This window comes from Anoplopoma fimbria, chromosome 24 (assembly GCF_027596085.1).
Source record: "Anoplopoma fimbria isolate UVic2021 breed Golden Eagle Sablefish chromosome 24, Afim_UVic_2022, whole genome shotgun sequence".
In the NCBI taxonomy this organism is placed as follows: Eukaryota; Metazoa; Chordata; class Actinopteri; order Perciformes; family Anoplopomatidae; genus Anoplopoma; species Anoplopoma fimbria.
In genome coordinates this window covers 22,917,007-22,937,864 of record NC_072472.1, presented here as the reverse complement: position 1 = coordinate 22,937,864, position 20,858 = coordinate 22,917,007, and the positions used below count along the sequence as shown (strand labels likewise).

At 40.1% G+C, this 20,858-nt stretch overlaps 2 protein-coding genes across 5 annotated transcripts in view; one reads left to right on the top strand and one right to left on the bottom strand.

Annotated features, from left to right (window-relative positions):
- The first annotated feature begins 3,245 nt into the window (after positions 1–3,245).
- Positions 3,246–4,881, top strand: pcp4a (Purkinje cell protein 4a). Its single transcript, XM_054625230.1, has 2 exons — positions 3,246–3,321; positions 4,748–4,881. The coding sequence occupies exons 1-2, from the start codon at positions 3,246–3,248 to the stop codon at positions 4,879–4,881; spliced, it is 210 nt and encodes a 69-aa protein (XP_054481205.1).
- A 10,377-nt stretch (positions 4,882–15,258) lies between these two features.
- Positions 15,259–20,858, bottom strand: part of dscama (Down syndrome cell adhesion molecule a) — a 68,922-nt gene continuing 63,322 nt past the window's right edge. The window contains exons 24-31 of one of the 4 annotated variants that reach the window (XM_054625627.1): positions 20,011–20,301; positions 18,719–18,895; positions 18,589–18,619; positions 18,387–18,502; positions 18,112–18,270; positions 17,125–17,322; positions 16,647–16,949; positions 15,259–15,638 (exon numbers count right to left, since the gene is read on the bottom strand). In XM_054625627.1, the coding sequence (XP_054481602.1) occupies positions 15,259–15,638; positions 16,647–16,949; positions 17,125–17,322; positions 18,112–18,270; positions 18,387–18,502; positions 18,589–18,619; positions 18,719–18,895; positions 20,011–20,301 (1,655 nt within the window). Of the gene's footprint in view, positions 15,639–16,630; positions 16,950–17,124; positions 17,323–18,111; positions 18,271–18,386; positions 18,503–18,588; positions 18,620–18,718; positions 18,896–20,010; positions 20,302–20,858 lie in introns of all 4 variants that reach the window. The other 3 variants (XM_054625629.1, XM_054625625.1, XM_054625626.1) reach the window with 3 other exon arrangements.

Below are 20,858 nucleotides of genomic sequence, written 5' to 3'. Positions count from 1 at the left end.
CTCAGCATCCCCAGCATAACGTTCCGGCTCTCCGACTCGGACCTCCGAGACCGGCAGTGAACACGCTGGTAACAGCTCCGGGTGAGTCGGAGCAGATGACGGCGGTGTCGCCACGAGAACCTGGGTGAGGGCCCCCGTAAGTTGTTGAACCTGGTGCGTCAAGGCGGTCACAGCCTGTCCCTGGTTCACTAAGGTTTGGTGAACCGGCGGTGGTGGTGCGAGTCCCGTGTCTCTGGATCGCCTCCTCCATAGACGCGAACCAAGCCAGTGGCGAGGTGTCGTGTGCTGGATCCATGTTCTGGCCAGATCGTACTGTAACGGGTGGTGTGTGGACCCAAGCGCAGTACGACCAGGAGACAGGGTAATGTTCAGGAGCTTTATTCAAAGTGGAACAAACAGCAGGTAGACAGGCAGGAGATAACTCACGGGGGATATTCCACTCTAGAGAGCGCTGATCCGTCAGCGGAGCAGGCAGACAAAAACCAAGAGGAGCGAAGGCTAATCTCGTGGTCGAGGACAGAAGGCTGAGTCGGTTAACCGGGGCAGAGGCAAGGTAGGAATACCGTGTTGAGTCACGGAAGGCTCCAAACAAGCGGTGTCGGCAACAGTTAGTCAGGGGAATAACGCAGTCTGGCATTCCTGCTGCTGTCAGGAGCTTGCTCCAGCAGACCACATGACACATGCACTGTGGTTAATATAGTTTTTTTTTTTTTTTTTTTTTTTTTTTCTGTCTGTAAATATTATATTTCAGTTATTGTGTTTTTCTACTGTTTTTATTGCTTATTTATAATACTTGGGAATTTTTTATTTTTATCATTTTTATTTTTATCCTTTCTTTACTGTCTCTTGTGTGCACTTTTTAAAGCTGGAAGGTCTGGCGGGACTAATAAAATTATCTTATCTTATCGGATAAACGATCTGGCAGTGAGTGTGTGTGAGACTGGGGTATTTATACTGAGGTGAGTAGTGCAGCAGAGTGAGCAGGTGAGAGGGATGGTGCTGACGAGGTGGGTGTGGCAGACAGGTGCACTGCATGAGGCTGATTAGGTGAGTGAGGGAGAGTGTGGTAAGAGAGCGGGGGCTGGGCTGTGAGCTGAGAGAAATAGACAGAGTGCAGGAAGAGTGAACAGGCGTGACTGTGACATTATAATTATAAACGAATGTCGTGGCAATGATTCTGTTTTTTTTTCTTTGTTTCTGTGTACGTTTTTTGTGTGGACAGATGCAGGATTATCCTAGGACCAATACATTTCTTCAGTTAGCTCATATAGACATACATATTTTTTTCAGATAATTTCTCAGAGTAATGTATTTGAATATCTCTGTTGTACTTTTTATTTAAGAAACAACATACCACAGGGGTTATAGTGATAGAAAGGTTTCCTAAACCATGGTAGCATTCACAGGACAGACACCTAATTTGAAAACTGGGCCATGGTATTGTTTGCATAGTAATGTAATTTAAATCCCTTGAGTTATAAATGGTAAAACTGGGCTTGCAGTACTTGGCAGGATCCTTTGAAATTCATAAATGGTGTTAAGTGCAGAACTGGCAAAATTGGAGTATGAAAGAACAAAGGCCTGTTTCAATAGTGAATCATGATTTTTCATGAACTCATCTCAGGTGAGACAAATGTGAATCAACCTGACATTTCCTCTCTGGCTTGCAGAATTACCAGATGTTAACTTAGCTTTAAAAAACCCCAACTAATATTATGATGAATATACATTTAGCAGGTTGTGTCCTGTTACTTGGTCTCCTAGTTTCAACCATGCGAGAGGATACTTTTAAGTGCTTTCTGCAGTCTGCACCTCAACAAAATTAGGTTTCACAGCAGCATATGATACAATACACTAAGGAATCACCGAATGTAATCGCCTCCGCTCCTTGAAGTGATCCTTCTCCTAACACAATGGATGCAGCAGGTAAATAGCAGCCCATTCCCTGCTAAATGGCTCCATAGCCCCGTTCAGCACATAAAGCAGCCCTATGTACCTGGAGACCATGTGTCACCTCTCTCCTCTCTCTGGAGCTGCTGATAACACTGTTAGGACCCTGTGTTGAAATGGATTTCTGTCCCAACTTCTGGGATGATGAAGTGTACTGCAGCTCAGACTGAGTCCCTAGGGAAACATCTCAACAGTGATCGGGAGGGATTTCAGGCAGCTCAATTGAATTTGATAGAGGCGTGAATTGCATTCATTTGTCATTTGCCCATTTCCACACTTTTTCCCTCTTTTTATTGTTTCTGGTTTAGGAAGCTTACTGAACTCTAATTCGCTCTAATGAATGAACAGCTTTGGAAAGCTTCATATAAGTTTCTAACATCATTTATATCATATTTATTCAACACATTATCATAATATTTTACATCTGAGACCTAAATTATAAAAGAGATGGGAAAAGAAAGAGATGATGATCCCTTTCTCAGTAAAGATGTTGTACACATACATACATACATTTTGCACACATTTTGCATACAATCCCTCAGATTCTTATGTTTACCTGCTAATTCAGAGAATATAATATTTTATCTTTTTGAATTCATTACAAAGAGAAAGAGAATGGGAGGCTCAGAAACATTTCCCCCCAATCTTCATCATGAATATATCGGTTCACAAGTCTTTCAATGGAAAGAGGCTTTTTACTTAATGCCACCTGGATAGCTGTTATGACCTGTTGGGACTGACTGAAAGGGCATCATGTCTGTATGAAAATCAATAACTTACCCTCTTCCTGCAGACACAATTGCTGAGTTTGAGGTAATAAATATGTTCCTTTTCCATTGTTTGTTAATATATTAGAGTTGAACCCGTGGTTCAGTTTTCCTGGCTTGACTTCACTGGTCACACTGGTTCATTGGGGTTTAGTAGCTTGGTGTCCTTTAGACTGGGCCATCTTCAATCATAGTCGATATAATCTAAGGGTAATCCTAGGTTGCCTTAAATCCCACAGTGACCTTTCACAAACCTTGTATGGAAATAATTCCCTCAGTCATTGTGGCAATATGATTCATTGGTGATGCAGCACAACACATTACTGAAACTGTGATGTGCCCTCTGTTGGTGTAAAGGTCATCAATGCTGTGGAGCAGGTGTTATTTTAGAGAAGGAATATGAGTGTGTGTGTGTGTGTGTGTGTGTGTGTGTGTGTGTGTGTGTGTGTGTGTGTGTGTGTGTGTGTGTGTGTGTGTGTGTGTGTGTGTGTGTGTGAGACAGAGAGAGTTTTTGTGGCTTCTGCAATCATGAAATATGAATTTGTTTTCATCGCCACACGTGTCATCCAAGGGCCTCAAGGTCAACAAAAGGCCCCATCCAAACGTAAGTAGGCCATTTGGAAAAATCTCTATTCATGCCACAGCGCTCACGTCTCACAGCAGGTCAGCATGGTCACGCACGGAGAGCACTGTACTGCATGGCAACAACAGTTGCTAGAATATATAACTCACTGTGTCACATTGCATAAACCGGAACTTTTTCACTTGTTTTAATCTACTTTTTCTGACTTGGATTCAGTCTTCACTGTACACTTATTATTAAGGCACTTCAGCACCAAATATGTTTTTGTTGTTGTATATGATGATGTTTTTTTGTGATATAGAGACTTTAAGTCCACAGCGTTTCTTTTTCCTCTCATTTCAACAAGGCTTGTCTCACCGTCTTCGCACAGGATGGTTGTATACAGTATGAATATGTACAAGTTTGACTACAAGTCTGCTGCTATTCATAAATGGATGATTAGAGGAGTGTCCTGCCATAAAAGACCGATGGGTTCTCTATCAGATTGTGGAGAGCAGTTAGCCTTCTTCGTTGATATGTGGGCTTCTGAACTGTCCTTTTAATGAATGTCAGACATCTGTAATGACATTTACGTCTGATATGAATGAGGTCACTCAACATCTCAACAACAGAAAAAAAAACTGACCATTAATCCTATTTATGCTGCATATTTAATGAGTTTACCCTCTCTTTAAATAAACTCTTTGTCAGTAGTAGATTTTTTTTTAACATGACAAGTATCAAAATTAAAGAAGAAATAAAGACAAGACTAATTCTCAGCACAAAATACCCACTTGGGACTGTCTCAACCACTACTTTTGGACACAGTCCTGGATGGTTCCCATAGAAAAGGTCAAGAAACAGCTCTGTGCTGCTCTTTGGCAGGGGCGGGGATGTGTATTTGCCAAACCAAGCAGTTAGTCTTCATCAGTGGAGACTTTTTTTCTTGTAAATGCAAATAAAAGGTTGAATATGGAAGTATATTGATGACAAAACAAATTCTGTACGTTAGCACAGCTTTGAACTAAATGCTAATGTCAACATACTAACATGCTGATGTTAAGCAGGTAATGTTTATCATGTTCACCTTCTTAATTAAGTGCTAACATCTTCTAGTTAGAACTAAAAAGTACAGTACTGGGATAGCAATATTAGAGTAGAAATGCCTGCTTTGCACCATGAGGGACATCTGCAATCTGCTAAGAATATTGTCATCATAAATAGCATAAAAAGAGTTTGAGTCCAAAGACAGGCAAGTTGGGTTAATTGGAGACTCTAAATAGCCCGTAGGTGTGAATGTTAACGTGAATGACTGTCGACCCTCTAAAGTTATACTCAAACTCCAACCGTTAGCTATCCCTGCCTATCGTTTAGAGTCTAAACGAACCCTGAGATTCTTAAAGCTACTGACACACAACAATCCTGCCATCTTCTCACTATCCCACCCTCTGTTCTGTCCTTTCCACAGATGAGAAGAACAAGAACAACCTGCCCCAGGACTTCGACATCGACATGGACAACCCGGAGACGGAGAAGGCCGCTGTGGCCATCCAGTCGCAGTTCAGGAGATTCCAGAAGAAGAAGCAGGATGTGAAGTCGTAGAGCGGAGAGCCGTCAGCTGTGGGCCTGGTCTTGCATGTCAATCAAACTGCACCGTCATGAACTGAGAAGGAAGGGTGGGGGTGGGGTTCCTGAAGGAGGAGGGTGGGTGTTGGGGTGGTCTGGGGCTAAATAGTAACTTTGTGAAAGTGTGTATGTGTAATTACTTATAATGACTATTATATACAAAAATTATACATTATCAAATTCTGGGTGTGTGTATTTAAATCGTTCCTATAATTTAGCTGTTTCTGATTGTACTTCAATGACACAGTGTAGCTGCAGTAGAGCTTAAAGTTTAGTAGTTTTTCTTATGTCACAATCAGTGTTATATACCCATGTTAACAACAAGGTAATAGAAGTCTTCTCATAAAGTATCAAACACTGATTATCTATCAATCAGGGGGAATATAAAGCCACATGCATTGCTGTGATTGACACTTTAACTTAGGTCACGATTTCATCGACAGTCTTAGCAAGGAGTCTTAATCAAAAGATTTTCATCTCCACTGGAGGTCTGTTAGGTCTCCGGCTGGGTAAAATGATCCCATACAGCTGCCAGTGCTTTCAAGCCGTTTGACTGATGCTTTTAAAAATCACATCAATGTCTAATTTGTATCTGGATGTCGGAGATCTCCCCTCTATCACTTATTTTCATCTGATGACATGAACCTCTCTGAGCTGTGTGTCTTTGTTGAGAACGTAGATTTAGTGCTAGTGAATTGATTCCACTTGTGTTTTGTTTCCATTGTTGTTGTTCCAACGTGATTTAAACCACGTCATTGTTCAGTTGCCTCACACATGTGAAACTGTACAAGCACACACATACAAACACACTTATGCATGCAACCCTGCACAGATACACACACACACACACACACACACACACACACACACACACACACACACACACACACACACACACACACACACACACACACACACACACACACACATACAGAGAAATAAATAAAGACATTGTAAAGATGTGCAAGTTGATTTAATTTCAACAAAATTGTTTCGGTTAGCAGATGTGACCTGTTGCAGGGAGAATGGTGGGTCTCTGTAAATTAATATGAAAAGTGAAAATAAATAAATAAAATTGACTTGACATTGTCCATTATGCTATACACAGTATGTGCAGTAGATCATATCAATCTGGATTATTTTATTACCATTTAAACCCAAACAAAAGGTTGCATATTCATTTCTGATTATTTAACTGAACTGAACGTGACCTTATATATTGACAACTACTTTTCAAAAGAGAATTTTTCACTGCAGTTGACATTCCATTACAGAATACATTCAACAGGCCTGAATGAATCCCAGTGTCTAAGTCACCTCATCCTGATATTGCGGGTTGAAGATTTATAGTAGAAGGTGGCAAACACAGCAGCAGGCCCTGTGATAAAGGTTGGTTGGACCCTCTGACATATGATCCTCTATTAAGCATGGTCAGTGGTATCCAACATAGAAGGAGAGTGAAGTACTGATCAGAGAGAAAAGTTTCAACATTACTGCTGCATTCAACTTAACTTCCCAAATAGTTGTTAATTAGCTATGCATTAGGTCCTAGTATAAGTTATTAAAAACTTTACCTTATAGCCATTCCAGATTCACTGACTGATATTGATATGTACGCACAAAGTTCAACACGACACGGTTACTACGATTGGCCAACCATCCAGCAAAAGAGTAAAATATTCTCAACTACTGCAGCAGAAAACATTGTTAGTGTCTGGTATAACATTTGCCTTAACTTTACTGAATCTACTCAAGGAGAGCAGTCATACAAAAATATTTTTAAATAGTCAAACTTCTCAAACTGCTGAAGACAGATACACTTTCCTGAAAATGCCAATGTTGAAGAAAACGTTTGGCAAAACATAGTACTGTAAGATTCCAGTGTCAGAGGATGGAAAGACAATGTCTATTCCAGAAAAAGACGAGGCTAATATGTGGGTAAAAGCTTTGACAATAAACACTGTGGAATTGGACGATCTGCATCAAAAGAGGAAAGAGGAAGTTCTAAGGGAAAACTTTGATGTAATTAAGGAAAAAGATTATAAAGACTCAACTCTTGATGCCTAGTTGACTATGGATGAGTTAGAAATAAAGAGAACAAGAAATGCTGCACAAAGACATACATATTTCATGAAACTGAGAGGATTAATAGCATCGTACCAGAATGCAGAATGCTGTTGTCCGAGTAAGTAATGATATATAGAAATCATTTATAAAGAAAGACATTGAATAAACCAATGTCTCTATGTGGAGTGAAGGACTGCTATTTCAAATGAGTAAGATGGGCATAGGGGAAGGTTAAAGTGGGGTCAGAGCTATCTCCTTTGTTTAATACAGTTAACGGAATCCCTCAAGAAGGTGTAATTAGTCCAGTGTTATTTAACATCAAGGTTTAATTATATTTTTATGAATCTAGATATAATGATATGCTCATCACTATAAGCCGATGAGCTCTGTGCTGAGAAAGATTAGGGAGGCTATGCTAAAGGTAGAGTAACGATCATTTAATAAGGGATTTAAAGTAAAAGAGAAGGGTAGAAGGTCCATTCATAAGGGCAACCGATGGAATAAGTAAAGGAATTCAACTACTTGGAATTTGGCTTGACAAAAAGATGAACATGGAAAGTAAATGCTGAAAAACTAGAAACAAATGTAAAACAAATTTATTAATCTGATGAGAGCTATCTCTGGATATAGCAGATAAGCAGGTATTAATAGATATATAAAGGACACTGATGAGGTCAGCAACTGATTATGAGTGTTTTATTTATGGGGGCATCAGCTAAATCTCACAAAAATAAAATGAACAGAGGTCTAAACAAAGTCTTTTGACCTAGCATTGGTGCATGAAATCAACTCCAAATAGCGCTGTGGTTGTAGAATCAGGAGAAATCCCAGTAGAGCTCAGAAGGGACATGGCTACTTACTCAGGCTACGGTTGATTTTATTATCATGGAGCTGAAGACAGGACCAATATATAAGGAATTGTTTTAATAATTATTTAAAGATATTTACTGACGGCTCAAAAGACCAAAATGATCATGTAGGAGCAGAATTACAGAAACACTTTTGTTCTATGGCTGAGATGATGGCAGCGATCGTTGGACTGCAGTCGGTGGAAGAAGTGAGACCAGATAGAGTGGAGCTTTTTAATGACTCTGCAGTCGAAGTTTACCAACTATAGAAGTCAGTTAGGTAAAATATAGTGTTCGACATTTTTCTGTGTTTTATTTAGAGTACTAAAAGATCACTCACTATGAGGCATATAATGGACATTTGGTAAAGGGGAAGGTAAAGCATCAAAAAGAAAATATCTGAACTTTGGCTTAAAATGTATGATGAGTCAAGTAAATGCAGAACATAGTATAAAGTTCAAAAGACAGTTAGAAAACAGAGTGTTAAAGGAAGAAGAGAGGAGGTAGTTCTATCAGATTAAGGTTTAAATAAGACACTACTTTTAATGAGTAAATTAAATACACATGTGCGTGCACATTGTAAATTAGTAGAAAATACCGTACACATATGTGTTTGATGATAGGGTGAGTTTACAACAAAAGGGTGAGAGAGGCCTCATGTGAATGGGATTTGTAAGGGATACAAGGAACAAATAAAGATATAGTTTGGGAAACTCAGAGAGGGGTAAAATGTTTCTTTATTAACACAAGATAGTTTAATAAAATATAGTTTTCTTTTTGTTTTTTTAAATAGCATTTTACTTTTACAGACGAAGGTAAACTAGATCCTGTTCTACATAGACGGTACGGCAGGTGGCGGTATGCACTTAAAAAGTGGAAGAAGAATAAGTAGAAGAGAAGGAGGCACAGATTGAATGGAGTGAGTGGTGAAAGCTGTGTGAATATATTGTGCGTGTTCTCTGAGATCAGCACCGTCAAGGACAATTAGTACAGACTGGACCCAATGGGATCACCGACCTTCATGACATCAGGAGGCTTCAGCAGAGACAGGGGCTGATGACAACAACAAGTCCTTTAACGAAGGTAAATAAACTGCTCAAAATAAATGAAGGGAACACTTAAATCACACATGTGATCTCCATGAACGAATTTTTTCCTTTTCATATTATGTTAGACAATCGCCCAAAATATTCTGGTACAGTGTTAAAAACAAATGACGGATTGTTTTGTCTTCTAGTTCACAGAAAGTGCAAGAATATTCCATTTCAATTTTAAATCTCTCCTAGTGTCTTTTTTTCTGGATAAATTTGATGCACTTCTTTAATTCAATTCAAAAATTGTAGTTTGTCGGAAAAAGTAATAGAATGTCAAAAGAAATCCAAAGTCATATTTTAGAATGGTTACAGTCTAGTTTTTCCCAAAAAGTCAGAGTATAGTTGAAAATCATATTTTAGTATGTCAGAAAAAGCCCAAAAGTTACAGTTTAAAAGCAAAGAAAAAAAAAATCTTTGGATAGTATGGTACAAAAGAATCAGAACAAGTTGTATTATATTATATCAAAAAAATTCCAGAAATAAGTCGCAGTTAAGTATGTAAAATAATAAATATATCATTAAAAGTCATACTACAGTATGCCTTAAAAACAAAGATATGGAATGTCACTAAATAAAGGATTTTGTAGTAATTGGCACAGACACATGTGAATGTGATGCAAATTCTCATGTTGTCCTCTTTTATTTCTCCCCAGATGAGAGCTACATACATACACTATTTGTTCATTCAGCAGCCTGGACAGAAAAAAAAAGACCACACCAACATTTAAAAAACAAAGTGTATTAAAGAGACTGTTCTGCAACAACGTTCATGGAAGATGGATCAAAACCTTGTACAACATAAAACACAGGGAGGTATATTGAGTCATACATTGATAATCTGACCATGTAATCATAACGGGCATCAGTTGCTAAATATGTGCGTGGTAATGTTCTTGCTTTGCCTACAAAATAAGTGCACACACAAATAAAAAATAATAATAAAATTCCAGAACAATAATTTAAGCATATTTTCCTGAAGTAATGTTTCCTTACTCAGTGGGTTCTTCCAGCATCGATCTTGTCTCTGAGTCAGCTGAGCTGCTTCTGATGAGCCTCCTTGTGGTTCTCTATGCTCCTCCAGGATTTTCTGCAAAATGGAAACAAAAAAAGACATAACAGTTACAAATTAATTTAAATAGAATAATCATATAATTTGACTGTTGCGGTTTGCAGTTGTGTACACACAGTAGAGTTTTTCAAGTTCACCTCTCCTCACCTTGATGCCCTGGTCTCCACCCAGTCTGTGGATCTTTTCTCTGAGAACCAACAAAGAAGACAAATGAGCTACTTAAATGGTGTATTCTGAAGCTCTTGTCATAAAATAAAATGTTCATGTCTATTACAAACCATATCCTTTAATTACATGCATTTTCCAGAGATAACAGCTTAAGAGACCACTGAATTTAAAATATGTTGTAAGCTTTCCAATATTCAAACACATCATTCACAACACAGCTTGTAATAATATTAAATATCCTACATTAGAGGTTCAGCACAGAGAAGATGTTCTCTAATTCGGTCTGCATAACCATCCTCTTCTTCCCAGATGTCATCCATTGAGGCCCCATATCTATATGTGTGACAAATAAAGGCACCTGTAATCCATTGCAACACATCTGAAAGTAGAAGTAAAAACCATAGAACAATAATACTATTTGATAGAATTCATAGTCATATAATACTCAGCAGTGACACAAGAAAGTGTATTGCAGACTGATAGAAACTAGATCCTGTTCTATAAACTGTGGTCCAGTAGGTGGCGATGTTCACCTAAAAGTTGGCATTGCAATCCACCAAAAAATATAAAGAAGATGAAGCTCGAAAGTGCAGAATTGCATAATCCATCCATCCATCCAGTTTCCGTAACCTGCTTATCCAGTTAAGGGTCGCAGGGGTGCTGGAGCCGATCCCAGCTGTCATTGGGTGAAGGCAGGGTTCACCTGGACAGGTCGCCAGACTATCACAGGGCTGACATATAGAGACAGACAACCATTCACACTCACATCCACACCTACGGGCAATTTAGAGTCTTCAATGCACCTAAGCTGCATGTCTTTGGACTGTGGGAGGAAGCCGGAGAACCCGGAGAGAACCCACGCTGACACGGGGAGAACATGCAAACTCCACACAGAAGGTTGTCCAGCCCGGGAATTGAACCCGGGCCCCTCTTGCTGTGAGGCGACAGTGCTAACCACTACACCACCGTGCAGCCCAAAAATTGCATAATGCTCATGAATAAAATGAAAAAGATTTGGACTCTTCAGACAATGTCCACCTGCAACTGTCTATATGATGAAACTGAATTAATAAAGTCATCATAACTTTGGACCATGTTGCACACATTCAAACCAACCTTGGTGTATGAAGTAAAAAAAATGGATATTTGCATTGATATATTATCTTTCATTTGTTTTAATTTCCATGTTCTTTGTTGATAATTCATTCATAATTTTAATATGATTAAACTTGTATGAATGTGTGTTTTTAGGAAACACTAAATTAATTATTTCAGTGACATTGGGATCTGGAATTTTCCTACAATTACAGGAATAACAGCCAAACTTTGTGGCCAATTGTATCATGTATAAAAAAAAAGAGAATTTGAAAAAACAAAACAATTGTTGTAAACAATAATTTGCCTCAAGAAGAAAGACCTGCACACACCATTTGTTTCCGACTATGATTCCGTCCAGAAACGTTGGTGGAAGAACTCAATCAATCTGCCTATAAATCAATAATCAGTCACGATGTTGCCCCTTCAGTGGTGGAAGATCTTACTGGAGAGGAGTGGATGTGACTGTGTTTGTCTATTATTCTTGGCATTGGCACACATTTCTTACAACAATCTTTCATTTTCACCAGACATCATTCCGGTAAATTTGACTGCGGGTCTTTTTTTTTTATTTGCCCCAAACAGCCAAAGCCTGTCGGCATAAATTAGTGTCAATTTAGGACGGCTAATTTAGCTAACAAGTTAGCAATAATATATTTGTGTGTTTGTTTGTCTGTCTTTAATTCCCACATATGTGTTCTTTAGTTTGTTTATCTTACTTTATTCTTTGTATTATTTGAAGTGGTTTGGGCTGGGGGAGATGAATGAATGAAGTAAATCTATGGAGTTGTCAAAATAAGACTAGCCTAACCTAACACAACATACCAAAACAATTCAGATAAATACACTTGTGGAACAGGGATATGAATAAAAAAATAATTCATCAAATATTTGTTGTACATGTTTTTCAGTCATATTTGATATGATCAGTTGACTAACCTGATCGCTGTATAAATACATTCATAACCAGACTGAAGAGGAACAGATCATACTGTACTTCATCGTAAAGATTACTCAGTTACATCAGACTCATTTTAAAAGATATCACCGTCTTTCTGTCGATAATCCAATAAAGTACCTTGAAAGCAGACAATTGACTCCAACAAATGAAGCACAAACACTGCTGCTGTCAGCTTCAAACTGTTGTTTGCACTATTGTCTGCACTGCAGAATACATCCATGTTTATTTCTTTACACATTTTTACTCATTATTTTCCCAGTGCTGCCAGCGACAGCTTTATATTTCTCAGGGTTATCAGTGGGAAGAGTTTATCAGCAGTTATCAACCGCAAATTAAATCTGTTGCCTCGCTTAATTTGTTGTGGACTTCAGGGGTATTGATGCTGAGTAATGTATCCGCCTGCACCCCCCCTCCCTGTCCTCTGCTATAAGACCATGGCGGTAATGTAAGCAGGCCAGACATGTGATGCTCAGACAGAAGCTTCAGGGTGGCAGGTTGGAAAGTCATCAATTAAGTTTTAATAAGAGAATTCTATATAGTGCTCAAAATGATATAACTGCACACTTTCCACCTATGGTGAAATTTAGAGTTAATCTTCATAAAATATTTCTGTCATTTGTAGAAGCGGTCACATTTAAATGTACAGGCCTTATGAAAGGATAGATTTACCCTTAAGACACGGGTGGGTTTTAATGCTCAGCACAGTTTATAATAACTTAATCCTGGGATTGCCTTCATTTCTTAGAATGCTTTTGACAGCTACGTCATAAATGTTGGTGACCAAGTGCTTGAAGGGGTCATGGCTTTAACGTGGCTCTAGCTGCATTGCATTCTGGTCCTTTGAGGCTTAGTTGGTAGCTGATTTTCTCAGGTCGTCCAAACTTGCTCAGTCATTTGTTCGTTTTCCTCACCTGCTTCTTCTGGGTTAAGAAGCCTGGAGCTTATCCCAACATGCATTGGGGAGACCAAAAAATCACAACCAAACAACAAAATGGCTCAGAAATGCAAACTGCATAGTCATTAAGTGTTAAAAAAATGTTTTCTTCCCTTTACACTGCCTGAATCCTTTAAAGACTGCTGTAACGTCGTAGAGTGGCAGTTTTTCGATCGCACACAAGTCTTATGTTGGCAGCAAAGATTTGGGATTAAAATGAATGGAAGAGGATGGATTAGTGAGCATCGTACCTCTTTATAGAAGTTACAGAATCCCAGAGGATGATCTGACTAACCAACATAAGAATAATCTCATTGCTGACTACGTTTAGGACGTCTCCCTGCTGTTGTGATGAAACTAAGGGTGACGATTCAGCGTTTACATCTGAGATCTTGAACCAGGCAGCCAGAGAGCAGAGCCTTGCACTGCACTCCGCGTGCCCGCTTCGCCTCCACACCACCATCAGTCACTCATGTCAAACACTTTGGGGAACAGCCATTTTATTAATCAAATTTGAACTTTTGTGTTAGTTTCTCTTTATTCCAGTGCCACCATGGTGAACACTCATGTTAAAAATAAAAAGTGACATCTTTTTTTTTTTCTCGTTAAAATGTATAATCATAATGAAGACAGTTAATCATAGAAACTAATCATAGAAACTGACAAAATGACCTCACAGCATTTTGGATCAAACTCTTCTCCCTTCAGGCTAACTCAAAGAAACAGAAAGAACAGAAATGGGCCAGGGTAGACAGGAACAAAAAAAACCAAACAGCTTCTTACGTATATCCACATTTTTTTTTTTTGATATTTCCCATAGACATTATAGGTTTGGTTTGAAGGGGGGATTCTGCTGGATTGTCTCACGATTTTTTTTTCCCTGTAGAGGAGCGTCACTGCAATGCAGCAACAGTAAATCTACTGAGGAGAGTGAGAGCCCTGAAGACTCTACCTAGTGCACTGAGAGTAAGGGGATCTATCTGGACACACTTGAGTCGGGGTGTTGTGAAGTGCAAACCATTAGTTCTCTAAACCCTCCCTATTCTAGCTAACATCATTTACCACCCTGGCAAACAAGCAGTGGCAAACTACACCTGAATACATAGCTGGAGTGTGACCGGCCCTGTAAGTATACTCACAACATAGTTATTTTTCATCATTACAGTACAGTATAGAGCAATAGTTTTCATATACTTTTCATATCTTTTTTCATATTGCACCATCAGAGAATGGGACACAGAGAAAGATCAACAGAGACTCCATTTCCTAATTAAAACGAGATATGTGCAAACATGACTAAGGACTTTATTAACCAAATCAATTCTTCCCTGTAATATCCACAAATAAAAGTGATTTCTCTTTTTATATATATATTTATAGTAATAAGAATAATAAATCTTCACATTGGATCATTTCATAGTGTGACAAAATGCTCGACTGGGCTGTCCAGCCACGATCGTAATCCTCATTGTCTTTTTAATTGGTCAGTCCCCATGCATCCATAGGAAATAGATTTTTTTTTCTTCAAAAAAAGTAACAATTTGAGAGCAGCTGAAAAGTTTGGACTGGTGTCAATTGCTTTCATTCCAAGATTTCTCCCGAGTTTCATTCAATGTTTCAGAAGGATATTCCATAGGAAAAAAATGACTCCAAATCGTCATCTTCCACTCCAGAAAAACCAAAAGGATGTCCGGGTTTTTATGAAAACATTGTAGTAATGGTGATAATAGATCATTTGGTAATCAATAATTAATGATCATTAATAGCTGACAACTAACAATTAATAATCACTGATTAATTATAAAGAATTAACAATAATCAAGAATAAATAACGCTCCCTCGTTACTCAATTAGTTTGGCAAAACTCCGGCTAGAGTCGTTTCCGATGAGTGAATTTTTTCTCAAGTGAAACAAAAAGAAACCAAAAAAAAAAAAGAAATACAAACAAGAGATAAAAGAAAGCTCTAAAATAAATAAAAGGAGATTAGTAAAAGTGACCCCGCCCTTGGAGGTGGGGGCGTATATACAGAACTGCGTGGTGAAAGTCAGTTTACTGCACTTGAGTGTTAAGTCCAGTGTTAGAGTGAGTTCTAGTCCCGCCCTAGGTGCCCCTGCTGTTATACCAGCGTGTAGGACTTTGCGTAGGGGTTGCTGGTCTGTTTGAGATGTCCTCTCGAGTCCAGCAGGGACTCCTGGGAGGTGCTGAGCTTGGCGGCCTGGGCCAGCTCCGAGCCCTCTCTGTGGGGGAGTGTGGCTGCGGAGCCGGGCTGCCACTGGGCCACTGGGTCCCTGTTGGCCTGAGGGGCCTCTGTGGGCGTCGGGGGCGCCATTCGCGAGGGCCGCTTCAGCGAGCGACTCTTCTGGGGCTCCAGGCACGCCTGACCCATGGCCGCCCTCTCCCCGCTAGCTGTCCCCCTGGAGGACCCCGAGCAGGACATGCCTCGGTTTAACAGGAAGTCCATGCGCAGGTACGGAGGAAGGTGAACCAACTCGCCTCCTGCAGGACAACGCACACAGATCAGAGTTAGATATGGGAGAAAACATTCCTGTACTTCTATTAACTTCAATCTTAAATGTACAAAATCCAAATAGCATCAAATGCTGTTAAAAAATCAAGTAGCTGTAGCAACATTCTACTTGGAGCTGACTCCATGTGTTTGTTTTGGAAGACTTTGTTCATTATTTGTTCCTCAGAAGAGACCATCTTTTTACTCACCTTCATAGGTGATTAAAAAACAGCTTTGTCATCTTATCAAAGAAATAAATCAAGTGTTTATTCAGTATGACCACACAGACATTAAAGCTATCCTCGCTCTGAGAGTGTCCTTGCTCTGAGACCAACCTCATCTTATTTAACTGTAAGATGTTACCTTCAACTTTCATCCCCTGTCACTATTACAATGGTACTATTATAGGACTGTAGCTGGGATACAAAAAAGGTAATATTCTGTGAAGAAGAAGTTGGACCAGCTTCACTGTTGGATGCTGTATCTAAAATGATTGACTGGATGCAGCTTCTCATTAGCATCTTTATTTAGGTGTAAACACGTCAATCATGTTGGTAAAAAAATAAAAAGACTTTCTCATCCAGTTTTAACAAAGCAGCCACAGTTTCCAACATTAGATTTGCCAGATTTGAATTGAGCTCCCATTAATATTTTAGTCAGCGGTGGTAAATATGAATCTACTAATATTCTGGGATGTCCGATTTCATTTAACAGAGATCGAATTTTCAAATTTATGGTTCCCCAGTTTCTTTCTTTCTTTCTTTCTTTCTGTAACTGAGACAATCATCAACTTGAATACATTTCGTAACACTTCATCTTGATTCACTGTCGGTATCAGTTAAGGGTTGGATATCAATATTAGACAGGAGGTTGAGGTTTAGGGATTAGTGTTATAACAGTGTCATAATGACACTATATTAGTTTCATAGTTAGGCCATTTGCAATAAAAGGTTAGCATGCCGCCGGGGGTTCAGGCAGGGACGGATCTGTGGCCTCACCCGGTCTGTGGGCCTTGGGCACGGCCATGTTCATGACCCGGCTGACGTCCTGAGGCTTGGGCGGGGAAGCAGTGAAGCGGCAGATGCCCGATTCGGACGGCGTGCTGGAGGTCAGGCTGTCCGTGTAGTCGTTGGTGCCCGCCGTCATCTGCTCTGAGGAAGTGTCAGAGATGAAGCATTCGGTGATGGTGAACTTGGCGTGGCGCAGCTGCTCCTCCATCTTGGCGTGCTCGTAGGCTCTGGCGAGCTCCTCGTAGGTGGAGGACGCGCTTTCTGTCGACACCATGCTGCTCCGCGCTCGGTCTGGACATGGGGCCGGGGTTAGTGGAGGGATTAGTGTCGAGAGTTAGTGGCAGTATAGTTGAGTTGTCACTTTGTTAAAGTTGTGGGACAACTTATAGTGATTTTCTGTTAGAGATGATGAGTGGCATTATTCTGTTAAAGCTACGTTTAGACTGTCTCCTGTTATGTTGCCTACCTGTGTCCTGAGATGGGCTGACGCTGTAGCTGTCGCTTTCCTTGTCGACGGAGCCTGCCACTCTGGGGGTGGGCAGCCTCCAGTCGGTGCTGAGAGTGTGGGAGGAGACAGGGGGGTGTGGGCGGTTCAGGGTCCACTGGCTGGCGTAGCGGTTGCGGGCAGCTGGGCCGGCTTTGGCTGTGCGGCGGGCTGTAGGGTCTGAGAATGAGGAGGAGAACGCAGGGTGTTTATGCTGCTCATGGGGGAGACCAAACTCAACTGGTCGTGATATGGTTAATGGTAATAGTGACGAATTCCCCTCATTTGATATCAGCTGCCACGGACATTTGGAAAAACAGCAACTTTCTTGTCTGGACACACATGGAGCTGACCAAACAAAAGTCACACCTTACAAACATATAATCATGTGAGAAATACAGGAATAATAGAAACTGACAAATATATGAAAAAAGGATCTTAAGCACTAGAGACTTTCTTCATACCATACCTGCCAGAATGTAAACCACCACTACCATGTGTTCAATTTTTCTGTTAGAAACTATACATGCACTGTAGTTAGAGAAAGTTGAAGGCTGATGTGCAACTGCTCAGTCAGTTAACTTATGTGTCATTATTTATTATGTAAAAATAGAATTTCGGCATCAGGGCCCTGACCTCATCAATCCTCACAGTGAAGATAAAATCTACCATAATGACTCCAAAATATGCAACGATGTGCCAGCAAAGGCACATATATGTTGGATATATGGTGTAGTGTGAGACGAATTTCATTGGAATGTGGTGAGGACTCTAGCTGCTTAAATTCAGTTCCTGACAAAGCATTGGGCATACACCAGAGGTAAACAAAAGGCAAATCAAGAGAGGAAAAATAGAAAGGTAAAGAAAACACTGCTTGGAAACATATCTGGAAAAACGAAAGGGACAAACAAAACCCTATGTATTATATTTGATGTGTTATGAGGTTTAAAAAACAAAAAACGTCCGTACTGGACTTACTGGTTCCTGGTCTGGCGTCGGACACATCCACCAGTGGACCGGTGGCCTGGGACAGGGACTGGTAGTGGACCGTGTGGGTGACTGTGGACGACTTCTGTTTCTGGGTCTCCCCAAAGTCGTTATCAGTCAGTAACACAGTGGACCTGTCGTCTGTGTGATGGCGACAAAAAAAACAATGTCAGCACTAGGATAACCAGGTTTGTTTGCTGTATGAATTACTTTGGAGTTCCTTATATGTCAGCGGTGCACACTAGCGGTGAGCTTACCAACGGTTTCCATGGTGTCTCTCTCCTCGATCAGGAGCTGGGCTCTGGGGATGTCAATGTGCATGCGGAGCGTCTGTTGCTGTTTGTTAATTGGCTCTGCTGGACGTGTGTTTTTACTGGGGAGCACAAACAAATAAACAACTTAATTGCAGAAACTCCTGTTGTTATTTATTAAAGTCAGATAGTTGTTGACGATTCTTACCTCATGAGCATCTCAGCCAAACTTTTTGCATCTGGAAAACAAACAGAGAAAACATAATTTTATTTGTTTAAGTCTTTTTTTTTTTTTAAAGACTAAAATCTGTCCTGTTAGATGATCTCTCTCATCTCACCTCGGAGCCTCTTGAGCCTTTGCTCCCTCCTCCTCCTCCTCAGCACCAGCAGCCCGATGAAGATGACGACGATGCCCACCAGCACGCAGGAAATGGTCACCATCATCTTCAAGCCCTCGCCACCCCCGGAGTGGTCCTCGCTCACATTGGGAGCCTTCACCAACGGTGCGATGGTACCTGTGCGGAATTCATATGGTGTGAGTTACAACAAATACTGGTTCTCTGCCTACAAGGGCTTTTTGACATTATTCACATAAAAGAAAACAGTGTTGTTGTAGGAATTTGGAAAAAACAAACATTTGATTTGTATCATTTTATGATAACTGCTGAATGACAGCTACCATGTCGAGTTGATCGAGAGTTTATCCATTGCATCTCAACCTGCTGCATTCTGTTGATATCAGCACTTGACCTTTTGCAAAATGGGCTGAAATACCTGGTTCCCATTTTGCGCAGCTGTACTTAAAATGCACATTAACTCATCCTTTAAAGCTCAATGTTCAGCCTGACTGTTCTCTTCAACAGCTGTAGGATGTAAGTGAAGGTGGAAACTGCGTAAGTTGGTCTTCATAACTTGTTATGCAGAATACCACTCCATGGGTGCAATGAGCTGGAAGCCTTCTTTATTAGCGTCCTTCTACATCTTATATACAGGTCCAGTCAAAAGTTTGGACACACCTTCTCATTCAACTACTTTGAAGAATCTAAAATATAAAACATATTCTGGTTTGTTGAGCATTTGTTTGTTTACCACATAATACCATATGTGTTGCTTCATAGTTTGGATGTCTTCAATATTAATCTACAATGTAGAAAAAATAAAAGTAAAAATAAAGAAAAACCATTGTATGAGAAGGTGTGTCCAAACTTTTGACTGGTACTGTAACTCATGGTGGCATTCAGTAGGCTTGTGACGGAGGTATCATAAGCAGCTACACACAAACAGCCACTGCAGTCTGCATGAAATGTGTTTTATATTGTCCAATTTATCAAGGGGAGCCTCATTCACCTTGAGTTTTGCCGTTACCAGAAAAAGGGATGTATTCCTCTTTGCCTTAAACTACTACTGTTTCCCAGACTCACTGTGTTACATTCCCTAGAAGCATAGGTGTTTTGTCAGATTCTGTTGCTTGCTCTGCCATCAGACTGCCAGTGTTCCTATTATACTTCCTCTGGAGCAGCCGGTGAATCATACACTTCCATGCCTCTTCCAGCAGGCCGTGACAGATATTTCAGTGGCTCCATTCCCTGTGAATAAATGAGTCGGAAACGGTATCGGTGTGTTAACTCACTGCCATCATAGCTGAGCGTCGCAAACTTGACTCTCTTCTCGGCGTAGCCGGCGCTGTTGTAGACTTTCATCTGCAGCTCGTACCAGGTGGCCTCCTGCAGGTCGTACAGGATGTAGCTCTTGGTGAGGGAGGTGCGCTGCGCCGTGGTCCACGAGGGCGCCTCGACGGCCCGATACTCCAAGGTGAAGGAGGTGATGGGACATCCGCCGTTATTCCAGCCGTTCAGGTTGAGCTTGACCCGGGTGGCGTTGATGCTGGTGAACAGCTCCTGTTCTTTAGAGTACTGAGGTTCTGCAGAGAGCGGGGAAGGGAAGCATCAGTGTGTTAAGATAGTAAGAATGAACCCCGGAGAAAAAAAAACAGCTAGCAAGGCCGGATCTGCTAAGTGGTTAAAGGCACTTTTAATAACGCCAATTAATAAGAATAATGTTGGCTTGAATTAACACATAATGTGCCAATTATTAAATGAATCATGTGGTCTAAGAAAAATGTCAGAAAATGTCTTTTTTTGTCAGACAAAAAATGTTAAACCCGATCCATTATTGTAGAAAAAACTAAGAAAATGTTAACATCTAGAACCAAAACTGAAGATGAACACAGATGCAGATAGTGATAAATCAAAAATCAAAAAAGTTGCCTATTGATTCTGAGTTGCCTTTTAGTTCCAATCATTTCAGTTATATAAAATGTAATGTAAGATGTGATTTTAACAAGTTACATTGCATTTTGCAGTATCCTGGTTCATGTAATAATTAATTAAGTTATTTGGGAGAGAACTTACTCTATCATATTATAATTAATTCCAATAACAGGCTATTTTCTTATTATTTAGAAGGACTTTGTATTAT